The 17,088-nt window shown below is 36.0% G+C and overlaps 2 protein-coding genes across 5 annotated transcripts in view; both read right to left on the reverse strand.

Annotated features, from left to right (window-relative positions):
* acsl3a (acyl-CoA synthetase long chain family member 3a) overlaps positions 1-10,104 on the reverse strand; it is a 32,176-nt gene extending 22,072 nt beyond the window's left edge. For all 3 annotated transcript variants that reach the window (XM_082180005.1, XM_082180007.1, XM_082180006.1), the window contains exons 1-2: positions 9,541-10,104; positions 2,154-2,594 (exon numbers count right to left, since the gene is read on the reverse strand). In XM_082180005.1, the coding sequence (XP_082036131.1) occupies positions 2,154-2,594; positions 9,541-9,684 (585 nt within the window). In that variant the 5' untranslated portion in view covers positions 9,685-10,104. The remainder of the gene's footprint in view (positions 1-2,153; positions 2,595-9,540) is intronic.
* A 2,441-nt stretch (positions 10,105-12,545) lies between these two features.
* The window catches only part of slc8a2b (solute carrier family 8 member 2b), a 119,265-nt gene continuing 114,722 nt past the window's right edge, over positions 12,546-17,088 (reverse strand). For both annotated transcript variants that reach the window (XM_082179945.1, XM_082179944.1), the window contains one exon: positions 12,546-15,485. In XM_082179945.1, the coding sequence (XP_082036071.1) occupies positions 15,109-15,485 (377 nt within the window). In that variant the 3' untranslated portion in view covers positions 12,546-15,108. The remainder of the gene's footprint in view (positions 15,486-17,088) is intronic.

Here is a 17,088-nt window from a genome sequence, read left to right on the forward strand (position 1 = left end):
GGTAACCCTAGATAAAAAAGGGGAACAACCATATAACAAACATTACTGCTTATGTCACATTATATTACTGCTTAAACGAATATCAAAAAGTATCAAGTTGAGTTGTTTGCTTATAAAGCTTCCTCTGCATATGTATACCAAGATTTGGATTGTTCTAGAAAAACAGTTCTAGAAAGTTCTAAACAGTTCTAGAAAGTTCCAGAAAGTTCTAAACCGTTCTAGAACGTTAAGAAGTGCTACTTATAAACACAACTAGTAACATTTGTTGTATGATTGTTCCTATTTTTTATCTGGGGGTGACCTTTTTTTTTTTTTTTTTACTAACAGGGATTAGGGCATTTTTCATTGTTTTTAAGCAAAATTCATCGATTTATGACACAGGACATCTTTTATTAAAAAAATTTGTCAAAAAGTTATAACAGTGAACACTACTCACACTATTTATACTACAAAAAGGCATAGAATAGCGAATGGGGACGCACCTATAGTTGTACATTTTAAACCCTTTGTCTGACCTTTACAATTAAAGATCTGGGTAATGTTGCTTAATAAAAAAAAAAATATATATAGTTCAAACTCTTCAAAATAGCAAGAAAAATCTGTTTTCTGATATGATCAAGATTAATGTACTATGTAGACATACTTTAACTTTTACAAACACAAAGTAGTATTATTATTGAGAACAGTATAATTATATTTTTTCTCTCTCCTGTAATGTATTGCTATATAATACCCATGCATCTTTATAAGCATTTAAATGTAAAGTTTGTCATGATTTTTTTTTTTTTTTTATGTGCACAGGACAAATTAACTTGAAAAATCCCTCCACGGTCTATTTCAACATTTATATATATCGATGCCTGTTCATAATCCAGAAACTTTGTAAGGATAGGAAGTTGTCATTATTTTTACATCCAAAGAATTTCCAGTAATTTACATAATAATCATCTTGAAGATACAGATATAAAAGCAGCCTGATGAATTCAAAAGAGGATGGAAAATAAAATAAAGAATAAAATGCACCAAAAGTGCATCAGGTCTCAGGTTTGCGTTTTGGATGTTCAAACCAGAATAGTGTACAAATAGAGCGCTCTCTTAAACAATGTTAGAACAAAAGCAAATCACCCAGCAGAAAGAAACATCCAGCAGCAGTTGTTTGGGATGCATAATCAAGCCCTTTTTATCTTGCACAACAGCAGCACATGTTTGGCAGCTTTAGTTGAGTAACAGCAGCAACACAGGAGAGCAGTATTACTACATGAGCTGCTCCAGCGCTGGACAATAGGATTACCATCAGAACTGAGAGATCATTCACATGCTGCAGGTCCGTCTGTTACAGGCTGCTTGACTTAAACGGGTCATGACATGGAAAACAAGATTTTCTCTGTGCTTTCGAAAACAGAGTTTAATGTATTATGACACACACACACACACACACACACACACACACCCACGCAACACAAAACGGACCTCCCTTATTGGTCCAACTCACTCAGACCATTTATAAAGTTATCAAAACATGTAATTCAGAAATCATCACATTTATGACATCAGCTCATTAACTTTAGGCCCAATTTTTTAATATATAATGTTTATTAAATGTATCCAATATTTGAATACACACTATCGGTCAAAACTTTAGATTCATTAAGATTTTATTTTATATTATCTTCTGCTCATCAAGGCTGCATTAATTTGACCACAGGCAAAAATACAGTAAAAACTGTATTATTGTGAAATATTATTACAATTTAAGAAAACTATGTGAACTATGTCTATGTGAATATATTTTAAAGTGTAATTTATTCAATTAATGCTTTTATTCAGCAAGGATGCATTAAATTGATCAAAAGTGACAGTAAAGACATTTGCAATGTTAAAAAAAAGATTTAAATAAAATAAATGCTGTTCTTGTCTTGAACTTTCTATTCGTCAAAGAATTCTGAGGGAATTTCAATGTTCAAGTTTTCAACATTAATAATAAAAAAAACAATTATTTTTAATTGAGCCCCAAAAATAACTGATAATAACTGAACAGCAAATCATCATATTATACTGATTTCTGAAGGATCATGTGACACTGAAGACTGGAGTAATGACGGGGGGGGGGGGGGTACTTCAAAGCATAGCATGGACTTTCAGACGATACACACCTTCTTGAAGACTCTTCCATCCTCCTGACCTTCCTCCTCCTCGCTCAGCAACTCTCTGGTGCCCAGGCAGTCGAGGTCAGGATAGCGGCTCACGGTTGATTCAAACACCCGATCGAGTGTGTTCACCCCGGGCTGTAGGCACACTGCCAACGCCCTCAGCGCTCCGACATCCCGGTACGGTCCCGACGGGTGTGCGCTCAGGGAACGGCCTTTCACCCTCCGCGAACACTCGGAGAACGACTGCAGTTCGGACGATCTCAGCAACAGGTACGGCAGGTACGAGATGAGAGAGTAAAGCCAAACCACCAATCTGAATATGACGACCACTACTGGACTCACATCCTGCTTCAGCCTCATACTGACAGAATGAAGTAGAAATAATGATGTCACTTCCTCCTCTTCTTTTCTTCTCCTCTGCGATGTGTCAGTGAAGCTTTGTTTCTAAAACAAGAAAAACAAGCAGTTAGTCTTACATGCTGTTAAACACACACTAACACTGACCGAACAGCATCAGGACATTGAAATGATCATAAACCAAAAACCAAAAGATCATGGGCGGTTACTTGTTAGATTTGACCCATGTGACCCCATCCGTGAGAGGAGAGCAGATTTGAAAGTGGTAAATATAGAGGTGTGTGTAACGTCTAACAACAGCCCAGATTTCTGCACAAATCCAAAAGTGGGTGAAAGGTGACATTGAAACTAAGCATGTGTATGAGTTTTTGTGAGCGTGGGTCAGGATTATTTCTGTTAACTAAAACCATAAAAACCAAATATTTGGACAAAAAAGAAGATATTTTGAAGAATGTTGGGAACTAAACAGTTGACAGACCCTATTGACTTCCATAGTAGAAAAAAAAAAAAAAAAAAAATATATATATATATATATACTATGGAAGTCAATGGGGTCCAACAACTGTCTGGTTCCCAAAATCCTTCAAATATATTATTTTGTGTTCAACAGAAGACAGAAACTCATTCAGGTTTGGAACAACTTGAGGGTGAGTAAATTATGACAATTTTCATTTTTTGGGTGAACAATCCCTTTAAAGCGACCTTGACTAAACTCACATGCTGTTATTGTTTGCATGGAACACAAAAGAAGATACAGTATATTATACAATATAACAATTGTAATGTTTTCCATACTAGGGCATTTTAAAGTGGAAAAAACACAACTTGTGTGCTTCATTCAAAGTCTTCTAAGGGCACATGAGCTTTGTGTGAGGAACTGACTAAAATTTAAGTCATTCTATCACTTTCACAGATGACACTGATCAATCATGTGACACACAAGAACCAATGCGATTTGCCTTTAAATGGCAAATTTAAGTGGGAGATTATAAGTGAATAACGACTTAATTTCATGAATGAATAATGATTGAATATTATTATTATTATTATTATTATTTATTTTTATAAATTTTTTGGGGGGGTTATTCCTTAAAAATGAAAGATTGTCATTAATTAATTACATCAATTGTTGGCATTCAGTAAGCTATTTTCTGTGGTTGTGTGGGCACTTCCGATTCATTTGCCACTATAGGTAAATAACGGGAAGAATAACAAAATGCTGCAAATGATCAAATAATTTGTGCTACAAACCAGTGTGTTTATGATTACGACAATGAATTAAAATAATGTGATAACAAGAAACAGTTTGCAATATCAAGCAGCATAACGGACAGCTTTTTTTGTTTTTGTACAACTAAAATAACTGGAACCGAGGCCTCGACACAATCAAGGTACAATGGCATGAAGTTAAAATAATTTAGAAATATTTTTTAAAAACAAAAACTAATAAAAATGACAAAAACACATAATAAAATTGCTCGAATTTAACCAAAAAATAATAATAAATTAAAATATAAAAATAAATGTCAATATCAAAATATGAATATATTGAATAGTGAATATGTATGACATGAATGTGTAGTGGTGTGTTTGGGGAAGTGGGGGGTTATGTCACTGGCTGAAGCTGTCCGTGGTCCTGAAGCCACACAGGTCCCTAAATTAAATCCTGTATTAATAATAATAATAATAAGATTGACATGTCTGACTAATAACACAAGGGATCAATACACCGGATGGCTATTTTTGCCCATATTGCCCATCACAACCAGCCTCCCATCATTACATACAATCACAAATCACATAAATACACTCTTAAGCCCTATTCGGACGGGACTAGTTTGACATGGAGAGGTGGGGCAAAGTAATTATTACCAGAGCTTCTCTGTGATTTTAGTCCCGTCCGAATGTGCCATATCAGTAATCATTACGGACAATGTCAGTAAAGCTTACGGCGACTTTTACCTTGAGTAAAAAGGTCCGGAAAAATGACCTCAGGTAATACTAATCCCGTGCGAATAGACCCGCTGTAAATACGTACATAAATATTTCATCATTTCGTGTTTAAAAGCAGCTTTCTGTGGTTTTTCAAATATGGAGACGCTTGAAAAAACATTCAGTTGCGTTCTAGACGCTTGGACTCAAACTCAAAGTGTTTTACACACAACATTCAGATCAGAAAGAAGATCGAAAGCACATACTGGCAATAGCCAACAAAACATTGTATGGGTCAAAATTATAGATTTTTCTTTTATGCCAAAAATCATTAGGATATTACGTAAAGATCATGTTCCATGAAGATATTTTGTAAATTGCCTACCTTAAATATATAAAACAAATTTTTTTTAAGTGAATGCAGCACAATTACGAACATAAATGGACAACTTTAAAGGTGATTTTCTCAATGTTTCGATTTTTTTGCAGCCTCAGTTGTATCTTGGCCAAATATTGTCCTATCCTAGCAAAGGATTTATTTATTCAAAGCTTATTTACCCATGTGACTGGTTTTGTGGTCCAGGGACACATATAGGCTATGATCATAAATGGTGTCAAGCAGTAAGCTAAAAGAATACAGAACCAATATGAGTATTACAGTCAAATAGGCCTAATCCTCAGTGTTTGCATATATATATGCACAGCAGATCAAATATCCAGGAATATTTCAGAGGTACTGCATTCATGCACGCAACGCCCACCGAGCGAGATCTACGGAAGCTATTCCTGCAGATGTCATTTATAATTCACACTCACTCATCAGTGTCTGTAAAAATATCCCTTTCATACATTCTCAAGGATCTCATGAATAACTCAGTGAATGTCAGCAAATGGCTGACAGATCATCCGCCGCTGCCCAACTCTGCTCTGCTATCCAGAATATAAAGTTTTAAAAATAAGGTTTTGTAACGTAGATATTATAATTTGTATCTTCCTGTGAGATGCATAATGAAAGTGGATGGTGATATTATATTCAATTTTAAGATTACAGTCAAGCTCGTAAGGAAGAAAAAAGCACCATTAAAAGTTGTGTGTACTATTGTTTTGTGCACTTGTACAACACTTTAGCTTTGTGGGAGAAACACTATGATTTAAGCTGTTAATCAATGCTAAGTCTCCAATCTTATTTGCAGTTCAGTTCAATAAAATAATGGCGCCTTTTTGTCATGCACAGTGTTAAGTAACATTATTTATGAGATTCTTCTTCAGTTTTCTGGTGTTTTTAAGAGTTTGTCTATCCACTTTCCTTGTTACGAAAACAAAATAATTTTTTCTGCTTAAGACGTCCTTTTGTCTTAAAATAATATGGCATTGGATTGAACTGTTATATTTGGGTAAACCGTTCCTTGATGTCCTCGACACATTTTTAGCCTCTTCATCATTCGTTTTTCTGTACATCGCCCCACACTCATCTTTTTCTGAGCGTTGAGTGTGAGTCACAGCTGTCTTTTCATAGTACATAAAGCGAGAGTTAGGCCTATTCAAGCTCAAGTCTGAACGCTCTTAACCAGCAAATCTAATGCAGCATGTAAGAGCATTGCACAACAACATGAGCTGAATGTCGTGTTCTGTATTTATGATGAAAATGGTTTTGTGTGATAAATCTGAAATCGCTGCTATTCATTATGTGAAGAGAGGCGAGATTTACTTCCTCTTTCCAATGAAAGGATCATTGTTTGATACCACCAACATTCATGCAGGATTGAAGAAGAGGTTGAGTGAGAGAAACAGAGGGAGAGCGAGAGAGTCATGTTGTGTGAAGCAACACAGAGAATGTGTCTGCTTTACTGTGTGCATCGTTGTGCCCTATTTATGAGCATCTGTGGCCTTCATCTGTGTGTGTTTTCTGCAGTCAGTGTCTGGCAAAAAAGGACGGGTGAGGAAAATGTTATTTTGCATAAAGAAAAAAGCATTTATGACATTACTTTCATGACAATAAAGCACGTTTCACCCAAATCCTGTCAGAGCACAATTGTTTTTCTTTTTTATAAAATGTTTGCACTGCATTACTGCAACATGAGCGTAATAAAAACATTTGTGGTAGTGGCATTCAAATAATGTCTCAATTCAAATTTTGGTTGATTATGATCTCACTTTTCTAACTTTAGTTAGTGTGTAATGTTGCTGTTTGAGCATAAACAACATCTGCAAAGTTACGACGCTCAAAGTTCAAAGCAAAGGGAGATTTTTGCTTTTAAAGAAATCACTTTTTTAAGGACTACAACAAAAGGCTGGTAGGGACTACACGACATTCCTCCAGGGTTAGTGACATCACCAAACCTAAAATGTACATAACCCCGCCCCCGGAACACGATTTATAGATTATCAAGACAGAATATGCTAATCAATGACTGGAAGATAACTACACATACGCAACATAAATTCATCAACTAGGCTAACCATTCAGAAATGTCCTGTTGCTTCTACATGTTGTCACGTCTTCTTGAGTCTCTCCATCAATGTCTGAATTCGGTTTGAACATAAAAGGCTAAAAGTTTTTGAAATTTTAAGTGCATGTCTGAGTGAGTGCAAGCTGTTTAAGCTCCGCCCACTGTGCCGGGAGCAGCAGCTCATTTGCATTTAAAGGAACAGACACAAAACGGTGCTTTTTTGCTCACCCTCAAAAAGTGACAATATTAACATGCTATATAAAAATATCTGTGGGGTATTTTGAGCTAAAACTTCACATACACACTCTGGGGACATCAGAGACTTATTTTACATCTTATACCACCCCTTTAATAGACCATTCTTTATGCATAATATATTAGGGTTAAAATGTGAGAAATGTTTTGATCGTTTTCATATCATCCGCTCAATAGCACAGATGTATCTGCCAATAATTGGTATCGGACGATAAAAGCAAGTATTTTCACTATCGGCTGTCAATCAAAAGGGGGCGGAAAAACGTGTTCAGACTGCAACTCAGACTGTGTGTTAAGAAAATCTCTCTTGGGTTGAATTTAGGGCAAGATAACGTACCAATAACAAAAAAAGTGCAATAGTAAAAAAAACAACAACAACAACATAAATCCCCATTTATGCACAAACTGCGTCCATGGCATCGGTCGGTTCCGATGTTCGGCCCAGATTATCTGGTAATGTGAGCGTACTGCTCCCGAACTGCTCGCGGACACATCGGGGCCAACCTGACAATATCAAACATATCTGATATGATTTTAAATCAGAATGATTACAACTATTATTACGTCAGCACTTCCACAATAGCCAATGAGAGACAAGTCTACAAGGAGACGGAAGTGACCGAACTTTTGAAATGGCGACAGCGAAACAACAACAAGCAGCTTTTCGGCTCCAGCGGACAACGGGGATGGAGGAACGACTGGTGGACATGTGGTAACAACAAGACTGCCTTTATAATGTGTCATCATATAATGTCTGACGCGACACAGTCTCCATTAAGTTTACATCCGCTTCCCCGTGAGATTACGTGAGGTGCTAAATCTGGCATCATTATCTTGTAGTGTGTGATGCGCCACGGTTTTCAAATCTTGTAGTGTGTGCAGGTTTGAGATCAGAAAGAATAAAATCTGTGAAGATTCTCCTTATGTGTGTGATGCAACCAGATTTCACAATTGGTTAAGATTTAACTCCTGTACTCGGAGTATTAGCCCTACCGAAATAAATCATGTCTCATGTAATTGCTCAATAAGTGTTACAAGCAGCTTGTGAACAATGTCGCTTAACGTGGCATTTACCTCCCAATGTTCACAGATCGTTAGTCAGCTATGAAAACCCTATAGTGAGGAGCTTATTTACTGTTTTATTATATTTATTTAATGTTATTTTTATATGCATGTTTGAATAGCCTACATTTTTAGTGTTTATGAAAACTACCTAATGTGCAACTGAGCTGCATACAAACATTTGAGTATAATTTATTACATCTGAAAATAAATAGTTGAATATAATAGATTGTGCTGTTTCAACATCTTATACTATAGTAATAGAGGGGGTTCCCTGTGGTTTGCTGCAGATATTTCAAACTATCAGTATGGGCAGATATTACTCTGAATAATCAGGTATCGGTATCGGCAGAGTAATTAAGTATCAGTGCATATAAAACACAATCAGAACTTGAGTGATGGAGAACTGACTAACATGTTTGTCATGGCAACAGTTCATTCATGAATCATCCGAGCTTGTGTTGTGTCAGCAAACCAGGATGTGCATGAGAATGAGAGAACAGAACTGGATCAGACACCATTTAATGAATTCAAACACTGAAAACTAAAATATACAAGCTCAACCGTTAAGAATGCAGCAAAGCTTAAGAAACTGAATAGGCTTATTAAAGCAAAGGCACAATAATGACATAAGTTGAAAAAAGCTTGGTGTTTACAGACACTAAATACCTGCCACAGCTCAAACTCATGACCTCTCCCACTCAACAAGACACAAAAGCGTCTCTGTGTGCCATTCCTAATCATAATTTGATTCCTTATTACAGCAATATGAATCCCAGACTCACTCTGAAAGAATGAGGTAAACCAACTTTAAACTCAGAAGAGTCTCATGAAGATAATCTCTCTTCAAGCACATTAACCTTTTATTTGTTTAAATGCCTCGACTTGGAGATGGAAATGAAAAGGTTGAGTGGTTTTAAACTGCATTTCCCCCCCAAATAGGTACATTTCAACAGCATTTTCAAACATTTAAGCAACTGCTAAGGTTAGTAAATAGACGCTCGTGAACATAATTCGCTTTCAGTTGAGAAGTAACGTAACGTGTAACGTGTATCAAACGATTTCAGTATTGGACGGTATATCAACAACGAACAAGCCATAAGTATTTTAATTATGTATCACTTTATTAAAGGTCTACATAAATGTATAGAAAAGAATCACTAAAACATATTGGGGGTCTGTTTTAAACGTCTTTTAAACGTCTTTAGATAGTTTAGAAAGTGCTAGAATCATGAAGTGTCAGACCCTCACCCGCTCGCGCCACAAAGATGACAGACAGATATTCATTTAAACATCGACCCCGTTTAAAGTCATCGTATAAATCGCACACTGACCTTAATTCGTATCCGGAGAGAGAATATTTCACTTTTTACACGCAGCCGCTCACCTGTGAAGTCACGCTGACTGACTACTATAAACACTGGTCGGGAGGGTTTGAATGGAAGCCGGGGAGGCGGCGGTTTGTAGCACGCGCTCATGAGTGTGAAGCGCGAGCTGTGATTGGACTTTCCGCGGTGGCGCGTGCCGGGGTCCGATGCGTGATGTCACCGGTACCCATGGCTCGGGTCACTCGGTTTGTCGCGGATGACGTATGATGAGTTTCTTTTACTCTTTATAATTTTCCTGTGACTCTTAAGGAATTATCTCTATTTTCTTCAATTAATTCTGGTGTCATATCCTTATGTAGAGAGGTGTTGTCATCGGTTGGTATGCCCATTAGTAACCCAACTGATACAGAATGTGGTAAAATTTGTCTGTTTACAGTTCAAAAACCACATATCTATTTGTTTTGTATTTCTAAAGGAGGTTGTCATTAAGTCTTGCTCTATATTTGTTAATGGATTAGATCCGAAAGAACAAAACATGGTATAGCCTACCTCTTAATTTCAGATCAAGATGATGTTGAATAAGGGTCCAGATGATGAAATTCAATTACAAACATACAGCCAAAAACTCACACACATCTTTTCTTTTTACTTTTTTTGAAGCTACAGGCTTTAAAACTGTAAGTCAAAGCAGTATACAAAGCAAGTGTTGTGTTTTCAGTTTTTAAAGAATAGTGAGTTTTAAACATGAAAACAGTTCAAGTAAAAACAGTCATACTTTAGCTGAGGACAGTAAAGATGCACTAAACAAGAAATAATAACAGAAATATACATTTTACACTCGTAAGTGCCATTTATGAACCTTAAAATAGTTTAGTTTCTCTATTTTTATTATTTTTTGATGAAAAAAAGAAAGTTTACTGGAATGGCAAACTGTCAGTATTGAACATAATGATGCTATCAAAACTTACCACGACACAGTTCTCTGAACTTGACTTTTGTGATCACTAGATGGCATTACAACTGCTGGATTTATTTGAAAGATGAGTGAATTATCTGATCTGTACATTTTACTGTCCTATTTGCATGATTGTATATACAAATTAACAGTAATAGACCGACAGCAGCCTTTACATACGGAGATCCAATAATTTGAGTTTTGATGTGTTATATATAGATGTTACAAACCACTCAAGGACAGTACATGTTTAAAATAAATAAACTATATTCAATAAGGTCTGCTTGAGCTCTAACAGCTACATCATTATTTTTTTCTTCTTAATTAGGACACAGAACACATCATGCCATTTTCTTCCAAACAAATGTCCTCAGCCTTTAGTTTTGTCTTGACTTTTTCTGTTACTGACATAACAAAATGAACAAAAACATACAAACATAAAATCCTTATATATTACTTTCTAGTGAATTATTACAGTATTTGATATATAATGTCACATCATTTCTGACACATTATTAAAGTAATTTAACAGGCAGAAAGAGAATGATCACAGACAGAAGTGCACAAAAACAAGGCAGGGAGCAAGACCAGTTTGAGGTCGACACATACAACATACAAAACTCTGAGGACAAGACAGATTCATAACATGAAAAGTAATACCTATTTTTCACATTTCTCTAGGCAGAAAAGAAATTAAGTGTAACACTGTTTGTCAATATCTTCCTCACTTCCAATTCTATTCTAAAACAAGGAGGATCATTAATATTGTGTGAAAGGGTACAAAAATACCTGCAAGTAAAATAAAAATAAAAATGCTAAATAAGAAACGAAAGATGGGATAATACAGTAAATGTAAACTTTGACACTAATAACAGCTCATGCCTACAAACAGGTACATCATGCATTTTGCACATTAGAGGCACATGTACAGCTTCACATTTACAGTAATGAACCGCTCAGATATGCAACATCATCACCAGACATGTGTTGGAAAAAGCCAAGATGGCCTTTTCTCAATGAACAACATGCCCTTAACACGGTAAACAGACAAGACAGTCACAGCTACAGTGTATTTTTACTCTGTTAACATGAGTTAAATTCCTTGTAAATGAATTAATAAATAAAAATAGCCTTTGGCCCAGTGCACAAGAAACTGTTTTACAGAGACATGTTACTTGCAATTCAAAAACACATGAAAGATAGACAGACAGACAGACAGACAGACAGACAGATAGATAGATAGATAGATAGATAGATAGATAGATAGATAGATAGATAGATAGATAGATAGAGTGTGCAGCATGTATTTACTGCACTAATAAACACTGCAAATGGAGTCTGAATTATCATACAACATATATGGTGATTTCTTACAACCCAAGTAAACCTACTGAAAATATCTAAACATCTTGGAAATAGTTATCAAAAACCATTACATCAAGAACTATTGAGCTTCCTATCAATTTGAGAACACTTGGAAATAGAAAAATCACCTACTGAAAATGTCGTATTCCAAAAAAGTTTTACAAAGCGTTCGACTTTAACAGAGTTGTAAAAAGAGTAAACATCTGACATTCAGGGCAATGGGTGATTTCTTCCGATAAACTCCAGCTCGATTCCACAAAAACACAAGATCACTGATGATGAAACTGAATAAAATTAAAACCCATTAACTTTCAGAAAATCTCTATCACGCTCCTTGTCATTTGTCGGATTTATTGCACGTTCTCTTCGTAGTGTTAAGAAGAAAAAGCCAACATGCACTAAAGGAAACCTGGAAGCAAGCAAAAAGGGTCAGGATAGGCACCAAGTATTACTGAAGGGTTTACTGTCACGTATTGCACGCTTTGTCTCAATCAATTTGGTTTCTGTTGTACTCAGAGAAAACATGAACACACTAAAACGTAACACAACACAATTATGAAATGTTATTAGCTAAGTCTCTTAAGGCAATAACAGATTTGGGATTCTGCTCATCTAAGATTGACCCCGTCCTTCAGGGTTTCAAATATGAAAATCTCTGTCAAAGAAAAGCAACATTTTCCTACATTTTCTAAATTCGAACCCCCATTGAACAATTTTTCTACTGATGTGTTTTAACAGTCCGTTTAAGCCAGTTGAAGTTGATGCTGATGTTGAGCGAGTATAAAACAAGATTTCATGCTTTATCATTCACACAACATCTAAGTCAGAGAACATATTTCTCTCTGCCGTAATGCAATCAAAGGCATGAACGTTGTTCAACGTGAGAAATATGAAAATGTGAGGCAAAGCAAAGCTTGCCACGTGAAAACACAGATCAATGGTGCTTTTTTTGTTCTTGAAAATAATAAGAAATCCTGATCTGCTCTTCAATAAATTAAATGTTCTTAATTAAGTATTGATCTCACACTAAAATATCATAAAAGAGATCTGGCAGCCATCATTGTAGTCGCAGAATCTGTCGTCCCTTTTAGTAAACAAACATTGTAAACTTCAAATTCATGCATGTCTTCAGAGTCAACGCATGCCATTATAGATCTGCCGATATCTACTCAATCATGCATTTCGATTGACTAGACCACAGACAAAAGTCTAGCACAGATACACACACATCACACAGCTTTTTACAAACATCTACAGACCGGACAGATGAGCCGACGACATAAAAACGCTTAGAATCCCCTTAACGTACATATACACACAATCCTGAGTGCTCTACGAGTAAACAACATTTTATTGTGAATCTGTCAGGGACCAGACAATTCAAGGACCAATCAGCTTTCAGCACCACGCATAATGAGCCTGCTAAAGAGTTTATAAAGAACCAATCAATGCGCAGCTCTTTAAATCATTAATTGTTAGAAGCCCCAGACAGCTTTACACAATGGCGAATCTGTACAACTTTAGTGTTTTGTTATGAGAACTTGGATGCATCAAATAAACGTGATCACACCCTAATAAAGTTACCATCCAAATCATTCATCCTCCTAATAAACCTGTATTAAGAAGAAGATAAACTCTCAGTTACTTTGATTGGACTGAACTCCATTCGATGGAGACGTCTTTTATTCCTAGCATACTCTGAACACTGCAGTGGTCTCATTCTAAAGAGAGGAAAACAGTTTCACGCACATCCCAGGATAGGCTTGGAGATATGGAGATGACGGCGGGTGTTTTCCGGTGGGATTTTTTTACATTGACACTTTTAGAAGTGGACATAGAGAGAGTTCCATTGTCTCCGGGCAGCAGAAAGCGCAGAATGAACAATTGAAGATTCAAATCGTCATGATGTCATCAAGAGAGTTCCATTGTCTCTAGGCAACAGAAAGTGCAGAATGAATGTAACAATTGAAGATTCAAATCATTATGATGTCATCGAGAGTAGTGTTCCATTTCAGAAGGTCCCAGTCATAACACTGTGTGAGACGTTGAAGTGTTTGTGTAAAACTAAATGAAAATATCTGGATCCAATGTCTTTAAACTAGTAGAATACTGAGTCTGAAGTTTGATGAATAACTTTCTAGTTCCATCTTCAATCATTCTTCCGTCCATGAGCTGACGCAGCCCTATTTTAGACTCTTTTTTGCCACTATTTTGCTGCCTAATACGAAATTCTGGTATCGTTAAACATTTTTTATTTTGTCACTGTAGGGCACAATTAAAAGTCTTTGATCGCTTAGTGTCTCATGATCACTAATGACAGATTTCCGGACAATATTTATGCAAAACAAATATTTCGTTATTTAGCATTCCTGTCACGTTACTGTAAAACTGAATTAGTGTTGGCTCTGATGAACGAGCAGTCCGACATCAATCACTCAAGCTGAAACATTAGTTGTACAGTACCATTTCAATTTAATTTGTGACTGTTAGGTGGTGCGGTCACACTAGACTGCATTATTATTAGTTATTTATGTTTTATTACTTATTAAAACAAGAAGCCCTAGAGCATGACATCATATCCTGCTGTGCATATTCATTGCAGGCAGGGTCTTAAGTAATTTTGCATGCTTGAAAGTCCGTCTTGCATTTTACTCTGGAGTCATATATTGTACGATCTGTCAAGCAGCGATCGTAAAGAACTGCTTTAGTACAGAATGATGAACACAGCCCAAGCAAAAACTGCTGATCTGTTAAGCAACTCTATTGCTGGGCATTTTCATTAGCATCTAAAATGCCATCGCTATAGTTGGCGTTTCCTTTTCTCTTTACTCTGATGTGTTGTGCCCTTGAACCGTTAAAAAGCCTGTTATGTCACAATGTCTGCAGTGCTAAACAAAAGTCGTCAGTTCTGCCCATGAGCTCGAGAGACGAAAAGACTATTTTACATCATCGCTCCCTCTTTTGTTCTAGTGCTTTACACTCTTTTATGCCCTCTTTTGCAACATGCTTTGCATTCATAAACTCCTCTTCTTTCATCTCTCTCAAACATTGTCCATCTCTTGTTGTTTTTCTCTGAACTTCTTCCACCTTCCACCAATTTTCTACCAGGGTTCTTCGATACATCTAACTTGAACGATCCTTGCTTTACCAAATACGTGTTTTGTAAGTGTGTGTGCAAATTTGTGTGTTGATGTGTGTAGCTTCTTGGCTCCGAGCCTCCCCCCCCCTCCCCCTCCCTCTCTCCGCAGGGCTGTTCAGAAGCCCTCGATGTGGCAGTAGGCCTCAAGGCTGGAGAAGAGGATATAGAGGAACCACAGACCCAGAAAGAGGAGTGTAGTGAGTATACGCGAGACTCGAGGGCCGCCCAGCTCTCCCCCGATTGACGGTCGCCGCCGGAACAGTAGTACCGCCATGCAGACGAAGGCAAAAATAGTGAAGAGTGTGACGGAGAAGGCCAATGATCCGGGGTCCACGTTAAACTTCTTGCCCTTGATGGCCCAGTACACGGCCGCCACGGACCAGGCCACGCCGATACCCAGAAACACGTTGACGGCATTGCTGCCGGTGACGTTTCCGATGGAGGCGTCTGCGTACTGATCCTGAGTAGCGGCGACTTTACTGGCGAATGTGTCTGAAAAAGAGAGATAAAGAGCATGAGAAAATATAGGCATTAGTGGTCGACTTATATATGGACAAGGCCGATAAACTGGCCAATATTTGTAGGAAGACACATTATGGGCATATTCCAGGATGAATATGTCCAGTGTCAAGATTCATCAGGCTCAAACTGTGAAAGAATGTTTGAGAGGAGAATGAAGAATCAGTTTCACACATGAATCGGCTCCTCTGAGTCCAGATCTTGAATTCATTGAAAGTCTTTGGGATGTGCTGGAGGAGACTTTACAGAGTGCTGGACTCTTGCATTGACAATACAAGATCTTGACCAAAAATGTATGCACCTCTTGATGGAAATAAATGTTGTGATGATATTTCCATGAAAAGGTGCATACATTTTCCCAAAGACTTTCAATGTGCGATCACTGTAATAATGATCCAATAATATACTCGTAATCAATTGCCTATTTAAATCCAAACAGCAACTTTTTTTAATAATATAATATAATATAATATAATATAATATAATATAATATAATATAATATAATATAATATAATATAATATAATATAATATAATTAGATCTACACACATTAGAAATTTAGATTTCATATTATTATTATTAATAAAAATTTTTTTTATTTTTTTTTACTAAATTGTGATATAAAACTATATGCACTACCATTCAAAGTTTGGGGTAATAAAAAAAAAAACGAAAGAAATTAATATATTTTTAATTTGTTTTAGCTGGGATGCATTAAACTGATAAAAAACGGACAGTAAAGACATTTATAATATTACAAAAGATTACTACTTCAAATATATGCTGTTCTTTTGAACTTTCTGTTCATAAAAGAATCCTAAAAAATAAACTGTATTACGGTTTCCACACAAATATGAAGCAGCACAACTGTTTTCAACACTGATAATAAACATAAATGTTTCTTGAGCAGCAAATCAGCATATTAGACGGATTTCTGAAGGATCATGTGACGCTGAAGACTGGAGTAATGATGCAACATATATTCAAATAAAAAAAATTAATTAAATTAAGTGGTAACACTTTACAATAAGGTTCATTAGTTAACATTAGTTAATGTATTAACTAACATGAACTACCCATGAGCAATGCATTTGTTACTGTATTTGTTCATCTTTGTTAACGTTAGTTAATAAAAATACAGCTGTTCATTGTTTATTCATGTTAGTTCGCGGTACATTAACTAATGTTAAAAAGATTTTAATAAAGTATTAGTAAATGTTGAAATTAACATTAACAAAGATTAAAAAATGCTGTATAAGTGCAGTTCATTATTAGTTCATGCTAACTAATGTAGTTAACTAATGTTAACTAACGAACCTTATTGTAATGTGTTACCAATTAAGTTAATTTAAATTATAATAATATTTCACAGTATCACTGTTTTTACTGTATTTTTGTTCAAATAAATGCAGCCTTGGTGAGCAGAAGAGACTTCTTTCAAAAAAATCTCACTGATATACTGTACGTTGATCATAATAAGTAAATGTAAAAAATTAAATAAATCTGACAATATAGTATGTTTAAATATGTTTGTGCATTTTTGTTCCCAATAAATTCATCTTGCATTTATGCTGTG

This window comes from Leuciscus leuciscus, assembly GCF_965113295.1.
Source record: "Leuciscus leuciscus genome assembly, chromosome: 9".
Classification (NCBI taxonomy): domain Eukaryota; kingdom Metazoa; phylum Chordata; class Actinopteri; order Cypriniformes; family Leuciscidae; genus Leuciscus; species Leuciscus leuciscus.